Raw genomic sequence first — 22,941 nt, 5'->3', positions numbered from 1 at the left:
ACCTGAGACAACAAAGTTCTGCCACCTGCAAATGAAGATTGCTGAAAACTCCTTTTTAATGGTGGAGCTGCAGCTGTTAGTAAGCAGTCCACTTGTGAGGCCACCAGGATTACCTGGCGTGTTCCAGAGGAGGTGTGTAGGATGGGGAAAATGTCTAAAAATCAGAAAGGCCTCTCAAAATTGGATTATAGAGGCAATTAAGTGGTTGTTAAGGGCCTTAAGGGTCTATCCCTCCTCTTGGAGGCGGGATGGAAACTTGGTCTGCAACCCCGATTCTGGGAAAATTGCTCAGAGGCGGGATGGAGGCGGGATCTGGCCCGCATGCCATTTTTTGCGATTTTACCACCTCACACGCCTCATCGTACCTGGCAAAATCGAGCCCAAGGACTCATCAAACTACACAGAATGTCAGTGTTTGACAGCTTCACAGAGCTGTCAAACGCTGACATTTCTTTTTTCAAGAAGTCTTGACAGATGGCACGTCAGACGTTGACGTGCTCTGTCAGTGACTTCCCCCTAATTGGCCTGCTGAGCCCGCCGGGCGGGCTTAACAAGGTCAATCAGGGGAAAATCTCACTGGTTGGCCGGAACATGATGGAGGCGGGACTGAGACACAACAAGTAGCAGTCCCACCTCCAGCACTTCTCCATTCACAAAATCCAGCCCCGAGTGTCTCCGCTTTCACCATTTCCGTCAACAGCGAATTCCAGGTCATCACCACTCGCTGCGTAAAAAGTTTTTGCTCATATCCCCCCTGTATCTCTTGCCCAAAACCTTAAATCTGTGTCCCCTAATCTTTGTACCATCAACTAGTGGGAACAGCCTTTCCCTGTCTAGCCTATCCAAACCTGTCATAATCTTGTACACTGCGATCAAATCACCCCTCAGCCTCCTTTGCTCTAATGAAAACAAATCCAGCTTCTCCAACCTGTCCTTGTAGCTAAGATCCCCCATCCCCGGAACCATTCTGGTAAATCTCCTCTGCACCCTCTCAAGGGCCTTCACATCCTTCCTAAAGTGTGGTGACCAGAACTGGACACAATATTCCAGTTGTGGCCTAACCAGCGTTTTATAAAGGTTCAGCATAACTTCTCTACTTTTGTACTCAATACCTCTATTTATGAAGCCCAAGATCCCATAAGCTTTGTTAACCACTCTCTCAATATGTCCTGCCACTTTCAGAGACCTATGCACATTAACTCCCAGGTCCCGCTGTCCCTGCACTCTTTAAAACGGTGCCATTAAGAGTATATTGTCTCTCCCTGTTCCTTCTGCCAAAATGCATCACCTCACACTTCTCTGTATTAAATTCCATCTGCCCATTTTGCTAGCCTTTCTATGTCCTGCTGCAGTCGATTGGTATCATCCTCACTGTTTGCCACATCCCCAAGTTTGGTGTCATTGGCAAATTTAGAAATTGTACTCTGTATTCCAATATCCAGCTCATTTATATATATCAAAAAAAAGAAGTGGCCCCAGCACTGACCCTTGGGGAACACCACTGTCTACCATCCTCCAGTCTGAAAAACAGGCATTTACACAACTCGCTGTTTTCTGTCCTTAAACCAATTCCTTATCCAAGCTGCCACTGACCCACCTATTCCATGAGCTTTAATTTTGTTAATCAACCTTCTCTGTGGTACTTTATCAAACGCCTTCCAAAAATCCATGTAGACAAAATTCATCAATCCTCTCTGTTACTTCATCAAAAAATTCAATTAGATTAGTCAAACACGATCTGTCTTTTACAAATCCGTGTTCGCTCTCCTTAATTAGCTTAAACCTCTCCAACACATTTCAGAAATTCCTCCCCCTCCTTTCCCTTTACCCTAGCATTATCCCAATCGATATTTGAGTAATTAAAGTCCCCCAATATCACCACTTTATGGCTCTTGCATATCTCTGTGATTTCCCTGCAAATTGCTCGTCTACCTCACTCTCACTATTTGGAGACCTATAGGCCCCGATTTTCCCCGAGCCGTTGGGCGGGGCTTCAGGCGTCTGTGGGGGGAGGGGGGGGGGGGGGAGGAATCCTGAATTTGGGGGTCCCGACACCATCCCGCCCAAAACCCCGCCCCACGCAACTTTCAGGGGCGGCGAGTACCTGCCCCGCACTGGGACCCACCGAAACCAGGCGGGAAGGGATTAGTGCCAGGTAGTTAACAGGCAGTTTTTAGCCTAATCCCTATTTTGAGGGGTTTCGTGTGGGATTCCCGATGGCTCCAAACCACGCCAGGTTGAGCAGGCGGGCCATCGGGTTGAAGGAGTTGGAGGGGTCGCGATGTCGGTGCTCAGGTGAGTGATGGGTGCATGAGTACAAAGGTAAGTGTGTTTGGTGTGTCTAAAGTGTGTAAAGAACTTTTACTTACCTGTACTTACCTTCACAGCCTTTCTTCCTGTAGCCGTCGGGAGCCCATCACTCAGCCGGAACTTAAAGCTGAACAGCTGCGATCTGTGAAAAGTGACAGCCTTCAGCTTTGAGTGCTGCTGAGAGTTCTATCTGAGTCTGTGCAGAAGGACTCATGTTAGAACTCAAACTGTCAGTGTTTCACAGCTTCAAACAGCTGTGAAGCACTGATATTTCATTTGTCAAGAAATCTTGACAGATGAAATTGCAGTCTGTGATGTCACCTGTTGCCGGGTGGCCCTTAAAAAAAGAAGTGGCCCCAGCACTGACCCTTGGGGAACACCACTGTCTACCATCCTCCAGTCTGAAAAACAGGCATTTACACAACCCGCTGGGCGGGCTCAACAAGGTCAATCAAGGGAAAATCGCGCAGATTGGCCGGATGTCGATGTAGGCGGGTCAAAAACCCGGAAGTTGAAGTCCCGCCTTCTTCCCGACAGGTTCGGGAAAATCGACCCCATAGAATACCCACAATAGCGTGATCATACCCTTTTTGCTCCTCAACTCTAACCAAATGGATTCTGTCCTTGTCCCCTCAAGAACATCCTCCCTTTCCAACACTACAATGTCTTCCTTAATCAGCACTGCCACCCCACTTCCCTTTTTTCCTTCCCTATCTTTTCTGAACACCTTGTACCCTTTAATATTAAGTGCCTCACCATTTTTAAGCCACATTTCCATTATTGCCACATGACTAATTGTGCTTGTAGCTCACCAACCTTGTTCATCACACTTTGTGCGTTTACGTACATGCATTCTAAACCCATTTTTGAATTTTTCGTAGTCTTTCTTAGTCTGCTCCTATCTAATATGGTACTACTACCGCCTCTAGTACTATCTTCTCTAGTACTAACACAGTCACATTTGAAATGTTATTTTGTACACAGTAAGATCCAACGAGCATGAGCAGCATTGAACTGGTTAACAAGACTATCGGCCAGGGCACCAAAATAACTTCCTTTTTTCAATACTGCCAGGAATTTTGAGCATCTTCTTGAACAGGTAGGGAGCCTGGGTTTCATATTTTATCAATGGGCAGCGCCTCCAACAGTGCAGCACTCCCTCAGTACTGCACTGAAGTGTCAGCCTAGATTATGTGCCCAAGTTCTGGATTAGGCTTAAACCTACATCTTTCTGACTCCGAGGCAAGAGTGCTGCTAAGTGAAGCAAGCTGGCACTGATATCCAGAAGTCATTCAAGGTTTGGTTTACGGGCTATTTTCTGAATTACTACTTTGTAACTCACTGCCAGACATCTACTCTTATCTTGACACATTAATTCAAGCAATTTAACAGATTTGTAGCAGATAATTAGTCAACATATTTTGTTTATTCTGAACAAAATCATACATTCAAATGATCTTAACAAGATATAGTGGCTGCAGAACATAGGAACAGGAGCAGGCCATTCAGCCCCTCGAGCCTGTTCTGCTATTCAATTAGATCATAGCTGATCTGCATCTTAACTCCATTTACCCATAACATGGGGCAGTTGCAAACCAAGGACTTTAAATAAGATGTGCTGTAAATCTCAAAGTGAAAGAAGTGAATATCTTTGCACCATTGTAGTGCAGAACCAAACTATCAATACACATTCCGTAAGGAAAATAGCCCAGAAAACAACATTGCTTTTACTGTTATAAAATGAGAAAAATCAAAATAAATATTTGCACAGAGGTTTATTAGAACATGGAATGCTTTACCACAATGCTTAGTGAGACAGAGAATATCTCATCATTTAAAAGTATAAGCATATGAAAAGAAAGAATATAAAAGGATGTGGGGAAAGGGCAGGAAAATGGAGTAGATAACTCCAGTTGATGTGCTAACACCAGCGCAGGGTCAATGGGCCAAATTATCTTCTTTTATGCTGTAATTTCTATGGCTATAATAGAACGTCAATGACAGGCAAAGACAATTTTACAGCACAAAACAAATCTTTAAATCAACAAATTGACCAGTGACTGTTTAAGGCACATTAATAATGAAATCTGCACTGATTTAAAGTGAAATAAAAATTCAAATCTCACCTTTCCTTAAAAATTCCACAAATAAAATATCCGCTTGACTGGACTATTGACTATTACGTTGACTGGAACAAATTACTTATTAGGCAATCTAACTACTATAGGAAAACCATACACTATGTGACCAATACACAAATGGCCCACTCCTGCTCCTATTTCTTATGTTCTTACACATTCACTTGTTTCTTTAATTTTCTGTTCAAATTCCTGAAAAGGGCTTGAAAACATCTAACGTCCTCTGCACTTGATGAATGTTTTCCTGATCAAAATTGTGATCACATTTAAGTCTGATTTGTGTTTATGATGGGCCAAAACTTGTAAAATATTTGAAGTTATAACTAGTTTGTGTGCTAATTTATGAAAGATTAATGTCAAATTATTGAAACTTTTTACCTTTACTTTCTTGACATTTTCATCCATTGTGTTTTCACATCTATTCTGAGCTTTTTTATTGCTTAAGATTTGTTCTGTTACTTGCAGGAAACTCTTAGCCGACTCCACCAAAATGAGTTCCGATGTGAACTGTTAACAGTTCTTCCTCTCCTGGTACTTATAGCAACATACATCAAACTCTTAATAAAATTATGCACCCTCTGTGTTCAATTTGCTACTTTGTTTATAGAAAATAGGACTTGTCTAATTATTTTTATGTTTACCAAAGTGAAGAATATCAGTGCTGGAAAATGCATCATCTTCCACTTCAAGCACCCACACTGAGTAAACTAAGATGTAGAGCAAAGCTCCCTCCATTATGCCTCAATAATATGCTTCAATGCCCACTTTCACCAGTGTGCCTTTTTTCCTACATCAACCATCCTCAGAGAGATATCGTCACTCAGTGCCAAATTAGGGACAGTTTTGTGCTGTAGGCCGATAACCACTTGGAAGCAGATGGAGACTATCCAAAACTTAAATGCTGGAAACGCTCAGCAGGTGAGGCAGAATTATGGAGATAGCAGAAGACTTAATGGCCCCGATTTTAACTCCAGGTGGATTCCCCGTTCAGGCCTGAGTTAAAATTACAGTCGGGTCTCAATGATATAATTGGGCCGCAACATGCATATGTAAAGAAGGACCCTGTTGGCTCCGGGCGAGTGTCCTTACTGCCTGCTCAGGAGAACAAGTTAAAATTGGCTCAGAGGCAGGAAGCAGAGGGTAATGGTTGATGGGTTTTTTTGTGACTGGAAGGCTGTTTCCAGTGGGGTTCCGCAGGGCTCAATACTAGGTTCCTTACTTTTTGTGGTATATATCAGTGATTTAGACTTGAATGTAGGGGATATGATTAAGATGTTTGCAGATGATACTTAAATCGGCAGTGTGGTTGAAATCAGAAAGAAAGACTTGCATTTATATAGCGCCTTTCACAGCCATCGGACATCTCAAAGTGGAGTCACTGTTGTAATGTGGGAAACACGGCAGCCAATTTGCGCACAGCAAAGTCCCACAAACAGCAATGTGATAATAACAAAAACAGATTATCTGGTCATGTTGGTTGAGGGATAAATATTGTCCGGGGATAACCCTGGTCTTCTTCAAAATAGTCCACCTGAGAGAGCAGATGGGGGTCTTGGTTTAATGTCTCATCCGAAAGACAGCACCTCCGACAGTGCAGCACTCCCTCAGCACTGCACTGGAGTGTCAGCCTAGCTTTATGTGCTCAAGTCCCTGGAGTGGGACTGTGAACCCACAACCTTCTGATGCAGAGGCGAGTGTGCTACCAACTGAGCCACAGCTAACACAGTTGATAATAAAGAAGAAAGCTGTAGACTGCAGGGAGATATCAATGAACTGGTCAGATGGGCAGAATAAGCCAAATGATCTGTATGAAATCAAAGTACAATGTTTGCTACAGAAACCAATATTCACTTGCTTATTGGCCTCAATTTTGTGGTTATATTGTATACCATTAACCCTGACCTCACATTGTTTACTTTTACTTGGTTTTCTGATTTCCCACTAGTCATGCTAGTCTGGAGGGTGTTTGTGCAGCTATCTCACCTGTTGGGTTTGTGTGGTTATGAGAGATGGGAGATTCGATAACGCTTGGTGCCTCTGGGTGGTTGTACTCTCCCTTTCATGTTACTGGTGGACCAACTGCCTGTGTCTTCTAGCGATCTCAAGAGATAAGCCATGAAATTCACTAACCGATAATTTCTCTTGCTAATTTGTATTGGTTTTCCATTAGGAGACAGGCCTGGCTGGTGATAGGCCCTTTGTAAGTATCTGGACCATGAGACGCACAAATGTTTTTCACCTGGCTGTAGTCGCCTGGAGCTTACAATGCTGAAGTCACTTGGAGAACAGATTTTCTTTTTAAAGAGGAGCGCAATTAGTTGATACTAAACTGAGACTGAATAAAAAAAACACCAACAGATTAAAATTACCTCCATTTCCCACATTTCAGGCTTGGACATATTACCTGGAGACCCACAACAACCTTTCCCTCCCTTTCCAGTAGCGGACACTAATGTTTCAAAGTGGAAATGTTAAAAATGCTAAAAGGAGATCCTCTCACGCTAAAATATGTTACAGCTACAATTGATTGTATACATGACTCCACAGTGGCACCCTACAAATGGAGCAATGTTAAAACTAAAAAAGATTTAAAGAATAAATCACAGCCAGTAAGGTAATTATTTATTAGTGCTGGTACTTATTTACAGAGTTACCATCCACTTTAAGAGAGACTGCCTTCTGGGATGCTGGAGTGGTAAGACTAATGCAGAAGCCATGGGTTTACAGCACTGTTAACAAGTGCCATTTACTTTAAACAAAGCGATCTAGTCAGAATCTTTTATGTATACAAGAAAATAATGTTGCAAATTTTAGCCAGTGGAAAACTGGGTATTTTTTTTACCCTTACAAAATAGTATAGGCTGAACAAATAGGAAGCAGTATAGGCTGAATAATCATCGACAAAGAAACTTCAACAGACAACTGAACAATATCACTACTATCACCTTTGTCTGCTACTGTCCGGTGAAAACATTTCAGCGACATACAAAGGAACTTTTGCAGCACGGAGCAAATTCTTCACCCAATAACTTAGGCTGTTTAAGCCATATAACAGCATGCAAATTTGATTACCACAAACCCAAATCTCAGACGTTTGTTAAAAAATCCAAACAATTGCCTGAATGGAAAAAGATCCACACACATTATGTGCTGCAACTACAACAGAACTTTATCCTTCTATGGGAAAAATTATAACATTGGGTCAACACAACACATAATTGTTACATTTTCCCAGCAAAATTATACTTTCTCATTCACAATTCTGAAAGAGGTTTGAAAAGCTTGTACGTTCTCTCTGATGGATGCGAGTTTCCCTAAAGGAAGCTGTGGGTGTGTATACCTCTAAATTCTGCACTGTATCTGGCACACAACAGTTTTAAAATGTTTGAAGTTCTAACTAGTTTGTGCACGAACTTATGAAAGATTAATGTCAAATTTTGAAAACTTTTACCTTCTTTCCTTTCTTGATCTCTACATCCATCGTGTTTTCACATCTGTTCTGAACTCCTGAAGTTTCTTGTTTTGTTCTTGTGCTATTACATGCAGGAAACTCTTGGTTGACTCCACCAAATAAGTTCTGATGTAAACTTTCAACAGTTCTTCCTCTCCTGGGACTGATAACAATATACATCAGCCTATTAAAATCTAGCAAATATTATACAATATCCATGCCTGCATTGTTAGACACATCTAAAAATATATTTTTATTTTGACATGAGCACTGACTTTTTGTAAGATTAAAAAATAATAAAACAATATTTCCTAAAATAGCAATACATTCATTTGAGCCCATTTGTAAATGCTGCACTGATTTCCTTACATCACCAGAAAGGCCCTTTAGTCACTTCCTGTGGATGTGTCATTTCAGTACCTCCTGTCCATTAACTGGTATTGTTCCATTACCATGGCACACAAAGTAGAGCAGGAAATGACTCCCAATGTCAGCCATTTTCTCAGCAAAGTTATTGCATTAACATGACAGATATAAATAAAGCATTTGGAGATCCTTTGGATTTCACAATTCACGATTTATATTTCGATTGAGACTTTTGTTGGGCTCAATGTTTATCCCATCCTCACTGAATCTTGTGTAGATCAAAATCTTTTTTCCTACACAATTAACAGTGGCACGTTTTTTCAGAAATAATCACCAAGGTTTGGGGTCACCCTGTTAATACCATTATTTAAAAATGCCAGTTCTAGATGTCTGCCATTTCATGAACCATTGCTATGGTTGCATGGACTCAGGGAACAGTAAAGTTCAGAAATTGGCCCTTCATCTTTGATTTAAAAAAACCTAATTAAAAATTTGACATTTACATTTTCCTACAATCTCATCCCTGTTTCCAAGAACCTGCCGTTAGTCCATTTAAATTGTTATCCCTGTGACCAAAATTGAATTGATCTAAATATATTTTCAAAGCAATAGAAACTAGGGGGCGATTTTGCCAGCCCTGGGGAGATGGGTATGGAGATGGGACTGCCAGGAAAATGGCAGAATCTGGGGGCGGGTACCCATCCCGCCCCCAACCCGCCTCCGTGCCATCTTCCTAGGAGGCGGGTACCTGACCCGTGCTGGGAGCCGCCTCCTCGAGGCGAGAAGGGGATTAGTGCCAATTAACTGCCTGTTAACAGATAGTTAACAGGCAGTTTTTTGGATAATCCCTATTTTGACACCTAAAATATCCCGACGGCTCCGACCCTCTCCAGGATCAGCAAGGTGAGCCGTGGGTCTGCGGGGGTCGGAGGGGCCGAGATGTCCGGTGTGCAGGTGAGTGATGGGTGCATGTGTGCAGAGATAAGTGTGTGAGGTGAGTCTAAAGTGTTTTAAAAGCTTTACTTACCTTTGCTTCTTCCTCCAGCCTTCATCCCTTCAGGTCTCGGGAGTCCCTCATCTCACCAGCACAGAAATCAGATTGGCCGCTGCATTCATAAATGCAGCAGCCTTCTGCTTTCTGCTCAGGAAGGCTTTCTAATTGAGTCTTGAGTAAAGGACTCAACTTAGAAGACAGATTGTCAGTGTTTGACAGCTTCACAGAGCTGTCAAACAATGACAATTCATCTGTCAAAAAATCTTGACAGATGAAATGTCACTCGCTGATGTCACCAGTAACCGGCTTTCCCTTAATTGGCCTGCTAAAAAGGGCAGGAAAAAGATGGTTTGATTGGTATATGAAGGTATTGGGTGTTTGGATTTTCAAAAGGAAATAGATAAGGTGCCACATTGACTAAATTGTGGCACCTGTTATTGAAGGAAATATGGCAGAATAGATAGGAAGTTGGCTAAAGAGCAGAAAACAGAGAATAGTAGTTAATGATGTTTTTCACACTGGAAGTATGTTAATAGTGCTGTCCCCGGCTGTCAGTGTTGGTCAAATGTTCTTCTCAATGTATATAAATAATCTGCAATTGGGTATGGGGACACAATATCAAAAATTGCAGATACACAAAAATAGGGAGGATGGTTAACTGTGAAGAAGACTGTAAGTGACTTCAGGAGGATTAACTTCAGTTAATAGATAGATACCAGAAGAAATATAATGCTGAGAAATGTGAAATGATGCATTGTGAGGGGAAGAATACGGAGAGGAGATAGACATTAAATGGTAACATTTTACAAAGTGTAGAGGAACAGAGAGACTTAAGAGATCAGATACACAAGTCTTTAAAAATGGCAGGACAAGTTGGTAAAGCTACAATAAAAAACATGTGCGATCCTAGATTCTATAAATTGGAGCATTAAGTAAGAAAGCAAAAGGGTAATACTAAACTATATAAACCATTATAACAACAGAAAATACTGGAAAAACTCAGCAGGCCAGGCAACATCCATGGAGAGAAAATAGAGTCAACGTTTTGGGTCAAACTCTTTGTCAAGACTGGAAAGGCACAGGAAATGAAATAGGTTGAAAGGCCAGGCTGGGAGAGAACAAAAGAGAAATGAAGAGACATTAAGAGGTATTCAAAACGAGACAAGATGGTGATAGGACCAGTGGAGACAAAAGACGGCTCTAGATTAGGTGTGAAATGTGCTGGCAGAATGGGAGACAGCTGCCATGTGGGATCATAACCTCGGCCCCCATTACATTTTTACTTATTTTTTATCCCCACCTTTGTTTTGGTCCTTTCCCGCCGCCCCCTTTTTTTTTTCTTTTCTTTCTCTCTCCCACATGGCAGCTGTCTCCCACTCTGCCAGCACATTTCACACCTAATCTAGAGCCGTCTTTTGTCTCCACTGGTCCTATCACCATCTCGTCTCGTTTTGAATACCTCTTAATGTCTCTTCATTTCTCTTTTGTTCTCTCCCAGCCTGGCCTTTCAACCTATTTCATTTCCTGTGCCTTTCCAGTCTTGACAAAGAGTTTGACTCGAAACGTTGACTCTATTTTCTCTCCACGGATGTTGCCTGGCCTGCTGAGTTTTTCCAGCATTTTCTGTTGTTATTTCGGATTTCCAGCATCTGCAGTATTTTGCTATCGTTATATAAACCATTGGTTAGGTTGCAGTTAGACTATGATGTCTAGTTTTGGGTGCCTTACTTTATGAAGGATATCAAGGCCATATAGAGGCTGAGATTGGTAGATATTTATTAAGTAAGGGTATCAAGGAATATGGAGCAAAGGCGGACAAATGGAGTTGAGTTACAGATCAGCTATGATCTAATTGAATGGCGGAACAGGCTTGAGGAGCTGAATGGCCTACTCCTGTTCTTATGTTGCAGAAGAGATTCATTAAGATGATTCCAGGGATGAGAAGCTTTAGTCATGAGGAGGGACTAGAGAAACAGGGCCTCTTTTCATTACAACAAACAAGGTGAAGTGGAGATCTAATAGAGGTATTCCAAATAATGAGACACTTTGATAAGAATAAACTATTTCAGCCGATTAGGGATTCTGTAACTAGAGGGCATAAATTTAAGATTAACACCAAAAGAATGTAAGGATGGGATAGGAATTTTTATGTTTTTAGCATAGAGGGTTGTTAGGATATGGAATTCCCTACCAGAAATAGTGGTGAAAACAGAATCCAAACAGCTTTTAAAAGGAATTATTATTTGCAAAAGAAAATTTTAAGAGATATGGGGTAAGGTCAGGGGAATGGGTATAAGTGGATAGCCTTTCAGAGAGTCGGCATAGGTGTGATGGGCTGAATAGTAAAATTCCATGGGCTAGAAATTTACTATAGCCCAGGAATGGGCGGTATCTTTAGAAAAGTTTGAGAATTAGCACCAGGCGCTAATACTTTAGACTGCATGCAAAATTAATTCTCACTGCTCAAAGAAATGATTGGGGTGCTAAATCAAGTCTTAAAGGCCTAGCTCAGTGGTGTTACACTCAAAGGGTGGACCAATATCGGGTGCAGTCTAATCTCAACTCATCATTGCCATAGGCTTTTCCCCAGTACTTAAAGGGGAGGTTCATTGATACTGCAGCACCTCATTCTCAGCATTGCTGGCTGTGCAGCTGCCTCAGCAAGGAGAAGCACAACAAGGAGAAGGAGTCTTGTGCCTTGACCAGACAGCGACAGGGAGAGCTGGTGCACAGCTGAAAGAATGCAAGAAGTCGGCTCCAGCGATGTTATTTGAAGGCAGGTGTGCTCATGGTAGATCCACCTCAGTTGGGTGGTCAGGGTGATTGAATGCTTCAACAAATGCTACATACCACCAGCTGTACCACAAGCTTCACACACTGCCCAAAGCACCACACCCCCAGCACTCACCCACCAACAATCTCTACCTACCAGCACTCACACCCACATCTCATGCCTTGCACACAATGACAGCTATTCAACTATGGCAGGCACAAGGGTTATTATTAGAATGAATGTGATGTGTGATATGTTTATGCATAAATTTATTAATGGTGTTTGCAATATTTTGTAGTCTCTCTCATTTCATCTTTGCGCCCAGGAGGACATTGTGATATGGCATGACACAGGGATGGTATGATGGGCATGTGGTGAGCAAAGTGGATTTGAGGTTTAAGTCATCCTGGTGTGAGGCTGGAGGCCTGTTTGGAGGAGGTGGCAGAGTTCTGTGACAACCACCTTGGTGATGTGGAGCTGTCTAATACACTGCTCCCTGCTTAATTGAAGGTAGGTGGGGTGCTATCGGAATACCCTCGGAGGGTAAGGCCTCCTGGTGAAAGCCCTGATGTCCCTCTGCACACATGTTCCCGTATTTCTGGCTGCCTACACTTCCTCCGCCATAGATCCTGGAGGGCAAGGTGGCATGCCAGTACAGCCCCCATTAATGTTGCCAAGTGTAGCAGTTTGAATCTTTGAACAATAAATGTAGCCACTTTTCACTTGCCAGAAAACTGCTGATAAAAAAGCTTGAAATTACTCATACAAACTCATCCACTGGGTGAAACTGACAAGAAACCACTGAAACTAACCTGCCCTGACAGCTGTGAGTGATTAATGCTGATGCCTTTAAATAACATAGCTGGAGCCGGCTTCTTGCAGCTGTGCACCAGCTCTCCCTGTTGCGGTCTGGTCAAGGCACAAAATTAAGTGGCGACAATGAATTTTCCAGATCTGGTGCATGCTCACTCAGGTCACGATCTGCTTGGCGTTGAAGTCCCCGGCTTATACCGATGGCGCAACGGGAGTGAGGGGGCCAGATTTGTCGTGCGCCGCTGGATTCGCCTCGCCCCAGTGCTACTTCATCAGCACCTGCAGAGGGCGCTAACCTACCAAATTTTTCCCCCATGCGTTGAGACAATGTGGGCCCAAAAGTCTACAGCCATTCCAGCCGAAGCTTCAGCAGGAGTCCATTGGAATGGTTGAATATGCCAGGTCCTTGCCTTGTGCTGATGTATCCTCTATGGCTTATTGGAGGCAGAGCCTCTGATCACTCCCAAATATGGCCAATAATGTAAGAGGGGGCAGGAACTCCGAATGTTGGAGCTTCCATGAACTTGGCCTGAAGTGGGACCCACCGAACGATCGTTGAAGGTACATCTGATCAGACCAGGTGCACCTTCCCAACAACTGGATGTGATGAAGCCCATTTGAGGGTCCAGGCCAGGATCGAGGCCTGGACCACCAAAGAAAATTCTTCAACTTTTATTAATATGTTACAGCGCCCCCTATGTGCAATGCACCTATAAATTTCTTCCGGGTTGGGTGGGGGCAGGGAGGAGAACCCAGCACTCTTAAATTTATTTTCGGGCCCTCAAAGATGGTGGAGGTCTAGATGTGCCCCTGCCGTGTGGGAACCTGCCATTTAAAAAAAAAGGATCTCCCCTCTCGCTGAAAAGTCCAATAGGGTTAGCAATGGATCCCATCCCAGGTGGGTGCAAACTAGTACTTATGCTGGGGTGCAGTCCCCAAGCATCCATGGATTTTCAGGGCCTGTGAATTTAGGTTCTTATTCGTATTGCATGGAGTCATTGTCAGGTGATTGTGTTTTGATCGGCTATTATGATCTTGATTGATTGACAGCACTGTCAAAAGAGAACTTTGCAGTGATTGCCAATTCTGGCAGGGATACCAGACTCTACAGTTGTGTGAAGCTCATGTATTCTACCAGTGATATCTCATCCCATAAGCTACACTTCAAGAATGTGTACTGTTTACCAAGGGTAGACTCATCTGAAGAAATAATTTAATTCAAAGAAACTAAGAAAAAGCTGAAAGCAATATTCTGAAAGAGCTTTATTAATCTTTTGTAGACCAACTCCAATTTTCACAGACGTAGCACATTACCGTAATCAAAGCTAATTAGACCGGGGCCATATTAACTCATTTGAGAATAGAAGACATAGGTTTCAGTTACAGAACTGGTCATCAAGTTGTTAAGATGAAAAAAATAGTTGTTGAAAATAAAATGAACACAATAGTCACGCCATCACAAAACCCCATCGAGGATTGTTGAATAACTTATTACTTTCCTCACTGATTCTTTGAACTGTACATGGTGCTCCACTAGCCCAGATCACACAACAGAGTGCACTAGCGGATCTCAATTACCCTATTAGCTCTAGATTTAGTATTTCAGTGTTACTCACCAGTAATAATAGACATCAGCTTAATTGGGAGGACAGTAGAAGGGTCGATACAGTAATTGGAATATTTATTTATTTCCAAGGAGCAAGATTGCTGGTTTAAAAGCGGTATTGTGTGATACCTTAATTCTCCTGGCTTCAAGGTTATTTTAAAAACAATAACTTTGGTAATCTTGATTAAGAAAAGTCTGTCTCAACAATAAATCACATGATTTATCTTTGGGTTTATCCTTACACCAACAAAAGGGTGTACTTTTCTGGTTAGGTGATTAAACAAATTGTCTGTAACTTAATAAAACTTTAAATAAGATTAACAAATTAAATTAAAATTTCATTGGCCGGGGTGATGATGCATTCCAGTCCCCGCAGCGCCCACCAGTTGCGGAAGGCCTCAAGCGTGCCGGCGGACACCGCGTGCTCCATCTCCAGGGCCACCCGGGCGCGAACATGGCCGCAGAAGAGAGGCAGGCAATCAGGCTGAACGACCCCCTTGACTGCCCGCTGCCTGGACCAGTTAATGGCTTTTTTGGCCAGGCCCAGGAGCAGTCCTACAAGGAGGTCCTCTGATCTGCCCGCTTCCCCCGCACCGGGTGACCACAGATCAGGAGCGTGGGACTGGAGTGCAGCCAAAAATCAAGGAGCATCAAAAAGGTGTAAGGATAAGCCCAGCAACTACAGGCCAGTCCGTTTAACCTCCGTAGTGGGGAAGCTTTAAGAAACAATAATCAGGGACAAAGTTAACAGTCACTTGGACAAGTGTGGATTAATTAAGGAAAGCCAGCATGAATTTGTTAAAGGCAAATGATGTTTAACTAACTTGATCGAGTTCTTTGATGAGGTAACAGAAAGGGTTGATGAGGGCAATGCGGCTGATGTGGTGTACATGGAATTCCAAAAGGTGTTTGATAAAGTGCCACATAATAGGCTTACCAGCAAAGTTGAAGCCCATGGAATAAAAGGAACAGTGGATACAAAATTGGCTAAGTGACAGGAAAGAGAGAGTAGTGGTGAATGGTTGTTCTTCGGACTGGAGGGAGGTATACAGTGGTGTTCCCCAGGGGTCGGTTCTAGGACCATTGATTTTCTTGATATATATTAATGACTTGGACTTCGAAGTACAGGGCACAATTTCAAAATTTGCAGATGACACAAAACTTGGAAGTATAGTGTACAGTGAGGAGGATAGTGATAGACTTCAAGAAGACATAGACAGGTTGGTGAAATGGGCGGACACGTGACAGATGAAATTTAAACGCAGAAAAGTGCAGAGTGATACATTTTGGCAGGAAGAACGAGGAGAGGCAATATAAACTAAAGGGTACAATCCTAAAGGGGGTGCATGAACAGAAAGACCTGGGGGTATATGTGCACAAAACATTGAAGGTGGCAGGGCAGGTTGAGAAAGCAGTTAAAAAAGCTTATGGAATCCTGGGCTTCATAAATAGAGGCATAGAGTACAAAAGCAAGGAGGTTATGATGAACCTTTATAAAACACTGGTTCGGCCTCAACTGGAGTATTGTCCAAATCTGGGCACCGCACTTTAGGAAGGATGTGAAGGCCTTTGAGAGGGTGCAGAAAAGATTTACGAGAACGATTCCAGGGATGAGGGCCTTCAGTTACAAGGTTGTTCTCCTTAGAGCAGAGAAGGTTGAGAGGAGATTTGCTAGAGGTATTCGAAATCATGAGAGGTCTAGATAGAGTAGATAGAGAGAAACTGTTCCCATTGGTGGAAGGGTCGAGAACCAGAGGACACAGATTTAAGGTGATTGGCAAAAGAACCAAAGGCAACATGAGGAAAAATAATTTTATGCAGCGAGTGGTTAGGATCTGGAATGCACTGCCTGAGAAGGTGGTGGAGGCAAACTCAATCGTGGCTTTCAAAAGTGAATTGGATAAATACCTGAAGGAAAAAAAATTGCAGGGCTATGGGGAAAGGGTGGGTGAGTGGGATTAGCTGAAGTGGTCTTGCAGAGAGCCGGCATGGGCTCGACAGGCTGAATGGTTACAGCACAGAAGGAGACCATTCTATGATTATTTATAAGCTATATTTATTATAGCCTTACTTTTCTCAATCATGGATTTACTTACACGTACTTGTCTTTCCTCTCTACATTCTTATTTTTTAAATGGCAGTAGTTTTTGCCAGCATTGTATAAACCTTACAGAGGCTTCACGTATGTCAAAGACAGTGGTAAAGGTAAAAGACAGTGCTATTTTAATCCATGATGTACCGTTGCATCTCTAGCGCAGGTGAACTTGGCCCATCAGAAGTCCAGAGTGTTTTTGTGCACTGTTAGGCATATAAGTAATAATCTGCCATTGGATGATGTACAGGAATTTGTACTGCAACCACCAGCAACTGAAGTAGAAAGAAATAATGACCAAAAAGTTAACTATTTAAACAAAGTAGCTGATTATCTTTCATATTTTTGATATTAGTTCTCAGATTTTTTATATTAGTTCTCAGATATCAGAGAGGTTGGTAAAGCCCCATTAGGCCTCAGAAGATGGTGATGAGACTTCTCCTTGAACTGCAGTAGTGCTTGTGGTGCTCCCACAAATGGTATTAAGTAGGAAGATGTATAATGAACAGTGAATCTAGATATTTGTATTTATTAAAATTATTAATGGGCCGGAATTTGCGGTCCTGATGACTGCAAACTGGCAGCGTTCGCTATCATTTCACCTTTGAAACTGACCGCAACTTCAGGATTTAGCGCATGCACAGCCTAATGCGAAAATCTTGAAGTTGCAGTCTGTCATTCACTGCTCCTCCACAGACTGTGCCCACCACCTCCAACCCACAGCGTGCCCCCCCCCCCCCACCCCCAACCCCCCCGCAACAGAGCCGGCAATCAGTGAAATCCCTCAAATCAGGGAAACTGATGAAAATTTCGGCTCTTCCGCAGTAATTATGCTGTTAAATGCCCCACTAAAAATTAGACCCTTTTGGATTAGGTGTAACTAAGGTTTTAGCAGCGTATTGACTGCTAAACAAAGGTTATGGCCCTGAAAAATTCATTTTAATTTTGTAGTGTCCAATTTATCCATTTTAATAAAAAATAAAGTTTCTTAAAAAAAAACTAAGAAAATATTTTTTTTAAACTTTGTTTATCTTTATTTCAGGTTTGCCTTTTCCCCCATGCGAGAGCTCCAATCTTTGATTTGCTCTCCCTAACATTTTTAAAAAGTTAGAATTTTAGGAGCTTACCCACTTCCTGGTTCGCTAACTGTGAGAATACTACATTTTGATTGGCTTGGTTAGACAGCTTGTTGAATTCACAGCAGCTCTTCACTGGGAATCCCCATTAACTTCCGTTGATTTGAATTACGCGTCGGAAAACCGAAATTCTTGACAGAGATTGCGAGATCTTTGTGCAAAGCTTACTTCGGGGCTAGCGGCGAACGCCTTTGCTTCGCTGCCGACCGCAAATTCCGGGCCAACATTTTAATATTAATCTCTTGCTAGGTGGCAGCTTGGCTCAGTTTGTAGCACTCTTGTCAGAAGGTTGCAAACTTGCAGCACATATCTAGTCTGAGACTTCAGTGCAGTACTCAGGGAATGCTGCATTTCCAGAGGTGCTGTCTAAACAAGTCCCATCTGCCTTTTCAGCTGGATGTTAAAGTTGTCCTGGTCAACATTCCTCTTGCAACCATCACCACTAGAGTACAGAGTAACTGGTCATTGATCTCATTTGCTGTTTGTAGGGCTATGCTGTCTGCAAACTGGCTGCCACATTTGCCTGCACAACAACAGTGACGGCGCTTCAGAATTAATTCATTGGCTGTGAAGTGTTGAGAGAGATGACCTGAGGATGTGCCAAGGCGCTATATAAATGTAAGCTCTGTCTCTTTCTGTATATGTTTAAATTTTCTTTTTTACACTGACCTCCAATTCTCATTGCTATTCGTGGGCTGTGGTTGTGTTGCACAGGATATAGGATCAAACTTTTGAGTAGAGAGAATAGGGAAAGTGCTTTTCTCAAGCAATTTCTTCACCCTGTTAAATGTGCTTATGTTAAGATCTAGGGGAAAATTTAGTCATTTTACAATATTTGAGCTGTCAGTATTGTTCTTCTCTTCATCGGGATATATCTCCAACTTGTATCACCAATGAAGTATTTCATCAATCAACATCTTTTGCAGGAAATGTCATGATTGATACCGACATTGAATCTAAATCTTTCACAAACAGGACCTAATATCGTGCTTGGCGGTGGCCAGTGTAGCCATTTTTTTTTTTTTAGTAAGCCTAATGTGCTGTTGCTGGTCTTGGTACTTTTTCAATTATGTTGTGGCAAAGCCACTAAGAGACTCTCACAGTGACAGGTACAACTGCCTTTAATCATGTTTATTACCTTCTAATGTTGGCTCTGGTTAAGCAGAGCTAGAGATCGACAAAATCGCGATCGGACGCGATGACGTCATCATGTGGGTCATGTTACGTTCCAACGGTGGGAAACGTGATGACGTATGATGTCAGAGGTAGAGGGCGTTTCCAGCTAGTCCTCGTGTGGAGTGATAGTGAATAGACCTGTTTAGAGCTTCGCCTGCATTTTCTTGTTTTGTAAAGTTTTAGTACATTAAACTCAGTTTGTTAACTACTAGTGAGTTTATAGATTCTTTGCTAGGAGTGCAGAGACTCCTACAATGTGGTCTACTCCTAAAAAGTAGAAGCAAAAAAAAATGAACTTGTTTCCAAAGTAACTTTGCATATTAGCAGATAGTAGGATTAGAGTAACTTAATTTGATATACATGAAGTAAAATCCAAAAAACACATGACCTGGAAGATGTATGTCTCAATGTGTTGTGTAAATGGTGTGTAGATCTAAAACCAGTTGCCCCAGTAGTTCAGAGTCATGGAAACCTATTACCTGATCTTCACCTGCGATCTAGCCATAACCTTAAGCAAGTGTATCATTATAAATCTTCAACATTATCTAACACTGCACTTCCCACAGTTTGTTCAATGTGTTAATAACGGCCTGTTTGGATGCCACAACAGAATGATCTACTTCATGAACCATATCAAATATGTGGCTGGTACTGGTCACTTGCTTAAAGGTTTAAAAGTTCTACATCATGTTACTGTGGGTAGAAATCTGCACTGTGTGTTAACCAAGCTCCTGCAATTCATTGGTTGGTTGTGTATCAATTGTTTGGAGGCAAAATGTGAAACATTGCAAATGGAAACAGATGAACTTGATTTTGAACGACTGCCCCTCAGTGCTGAATAGTGCCTTCACCAGGTGAGTAATTCAAACATTCATTGCTATCCCCCCACTTTATAGTGAAAATAATTTTTAGAACAATGCATTTACAACTGTATTTATGAGAGACTCTTTCCCATGCCACTGACCCTAAACTCTGAAAGCTCTATGAAGAGCCATATTTTGTCATTATCTACCCACTGTCCCTGACCCACAGTAGGGTCTATTCTGGAACCACTCTGATTTAACTGAAGTAAGATGGTTTGACCCATTACTCATGACAATGCTTACCCATCTGCAAAAGACCTGGTTTGATTCGTCAAGCAGGTAGAATTCACTTCTAGGATTAGTGGTTGAGGCAGAAACTATGGGGGTGATTTTGCCAGCCCTGGGGAGGTGGGTTTGGAGGCAGGACTGCCGGGAAAATGGCAGAATCTGGGGGTGGGTACCCATCCCGCCTCCGTGCCATCTTCCCAGGAGGCGGGTACCCGACCCGCGCCGGGTCCCGTCTCCTTGAGGCGGGAAGGGAATTAGTGCCAATTAACTGCCGGTTAACAGGTAGTTTTTTGGCTAATCCCTATTTTGAGCCCTGAAGTGTGGGCTTCCAGACGGCTCTGAACCTCGCCAGGGTCAGCGAGGCGAGCCATGGGTCTGTGGGGGTCGGAGGGGCCGAGATGTCCGGTGTGCAGGTGAGTGATGGGTGCATGTGTGCAGAGGTAAGTGTGTGAGGTGTGTGTAAAGTGTTTTAATAAGTTTTACTTACCTTTACTTCTTCCTGCAGGCTTCCTCCCTTCAGGTCTCGGGAGTCCCTCAGCTCACCGGCACAGAAAGCAGAATGGCCGCTGAACTGTCAAAAGTTGCAGCCTTCTGCTTTCTGGTCAGGAAGGCTTTCTAATTGAGTCTCGAGTAAAGACACAACTTAGAAGACAGATTGTCAGTGTTTGACAGCTTCACAGAGCCGTCAAACGATGACATTTCATCTGTCAAAAGCTCTTGACAGATGAAACGTCACTCGCTGATGTCACCTGTAATCGGCTTTCCCTTAATTGGCCTGCTAAGCCCGCTGGGTGGGCTTAACAAGGTCAATCAAGGGAAAATAGCGTGGGTTGGCCACAAGTCAATGGAGGCGGGACTAAAACCCAACAAGTGGGAGTCCCGCCTCCAAAAGCTCCCCATTGACAAAATCCAGCCCTATGTTGGCGTTAAAGATTAGATTGGATAGAAGAATGAAGGAAAAGGGGATAAAGGGATATGGGAACAGGGTGGTTAACTTATTATTTGCTCTTGTGGTGGGTAAACATCCATACAGACTGGTTGGGCATATATGGCTTGTTTCTTTGTTGTAACTTCTATGTAGGTAAAGTTTGGATGTTTATAACTGTAAAGTTCTTTCCATTCAATTTTATATTTCCGTGTTTTCTTTTTTTTAAAACTTGGTTTGCCCTCCTTTTCCTGCGCTGTGAATGTTGACAGGCTATTTGACTGAGGGTATCGCAGCCAATTTTAATCTTGTCCACATATGCACACTTACAACAGGGGTTGCAGTACAGTTATCAGGAGCAGGAATCCTGGATGATTTTCCTTTCCCTAACTCAGGAGTGCTGAGGACAACTGTATTACCCCTACTGGCACCCCAACTAATTCAGCAAAGACTGAGCATCCAACCTGGGACCTTCATGGTTTGTATGGCCCAGCAATGCACTCTCTTAGCCAGCTGAGCCATCAAACACAGTTCTTAATCTAATTATTAGATTTTAGTGTTTTGTTCCCAAGAATAAACACGTTCTACTTATGTGAAAATGAACTATATGAATGGTTGATTCCCTTTACCTATGTGAGATGTGCACCCCTGTTGATATCCTAAGTTAAAGAAACATGATTGCCCTATGAAAGGTTGAGAGAACATCTACAGAACCATGGAAGCTTACAGCACAGAAGGGGGCCTTCTGGCCCATTGTGCCTGTTGTAGCTCCACGCTGGAGCAATCCAAACCTAATCCCACTGACCCGCTCTCTTTCAATAGCCTCGTTACTTCTCTGCTTCAAATATTTATTCAAGGTCCTCTTAAAAGATGCAATGGTCTTTGCCTCCACCACTCCCTGTGGCAAAGCATTCCATGCTCCAACAATCCTCTATGTAAATAAATTCCTCCTACCCTTTTTCCATTACAGTATGGCCTACCAGTAAAAAGAAATCATCTAAGTGATTAATGAGTGTAATCATTTGCTTGTATTTCACTAGCTATTTGAGCAAAAATGCTGATCAAAAAGTGTGGATGTAACAAAGCATTGTATGGAGGTGAAGCGTTGTATGGACAAGCACTTGCCAAAATTGAAATGATCTTGAAATTTGACACAGGAAATTAAAATCCCTTGGGAGTCTGCAGGATAATGGCAGATTTCAGGCACACTTCCCATGAGAGAATCTTTCCAGTCCATTGAATTATTTCTATATGGTTATTTATAGTTTGGTGCAGAAAACGGAAAGATGTCTGAATCTTCTGCAGCCCTTCCAGAAACAATTAGTATGCCTTTTTGTGATGACTATGGCCATTGTATTCCCTGTACACAACTTATAGCCATTCATTGTCTAAGGATAATGTTATCACACAAAGCGTAATCAATCATATTTTGTCTACTTTCTGTGCCTATATAAGCGTGATTCGACATACAGCATATAAATATACACGACTATTAAAGGCTGAGGAATCATTAAAGATTTGTATTAATATTCCTATAAATTTAACATCTTGGGGTTGGTAATTGATTAGAATTTTCAAAGAAGAACACTTAATTATTGCCTTGGAGAATGTCTGAACTGTAGGTCTTTTTATTTATCTCAATCCTTAATAGTAAGCCCCCAATGAAAGTTTCTGTATGATCTATTAATATTCTTGGAACTCAAATTAAGATTCAACCATAGCTGTTTTCTTTCACATCTTATACTTACAGTCTTATTTTCAAATTACTTTACAGTTTCCAGCTTTTAATTGGTGAATCATTTGCAGTGTTGCTAGATAGAGCCGCAGCTGGAATCTCCTTCCGCTTCCCAATCCCTTGTGAAAACTGAAAGTGATCCATGTGGGAGAACGTCAGGGGGTTGCTGGAAGTCACTTTAGGAAAGGAACGTAATAAAATTGGATTTTACCAAGAACTGCAGCAAAGTATTTCTTAAGCTTAAAATAAAAATCATGCAATACAACAAATCTAAGGAGCAAGAGGCCTCTCACTAAATCACCCAAGTGGCAGAGGGATTAGAAAATTGATGATAC

At 42.3% G+C, this 22,941-nt stretch overlaps 1 protein-coding gene across 2 annotated transcripts in view; it reads right to left on the bottom strand.

Moving 5' to 3' along the window:
* The window catches only part of ccm2l (CCM2 like scaffold protein), a 94,161-nt gene extending 86,090 nt beyond the window's left edge, over positions 1-8,071 (bottom strand). For both annotated transcript variants that reach the window (XM_086005507.1, XM_086005508.1), the window contains exon 1: positions 7,900-8,071. In XM_086005507.1, the coding sequence (XP_085861633.1) occupies positions 7,900-7,929 (30 nt within the window). In that variant the 5' untranslated portion in view covers positions 7,930-8,071. The remainder of the gene's footprint in view (positions 1-7,899) is intronic.
* Between the last annotated feature and the right edge of the window lie 14,870 nt (positions 8,072-22,941).

Source organism: Somniosus microcephalus, chromosome 13 (genome assembly GCF_052327205.1).
Source record: "Somniosus microcephalus isolate GS21.2 chromosome 13, FLI_Smic_1.0, whole genome shotgun sequence".
NCBI classification, from domain to species: Eukaryota; Metazoa; Chordata; class Chondrichthyes; order Squaliformes; family Somniosidae; genus Somniosus; species Somniosus microcephalus.
This window is presented reverse-complemented; position numbering and strand designations above follow the sequence as displayed.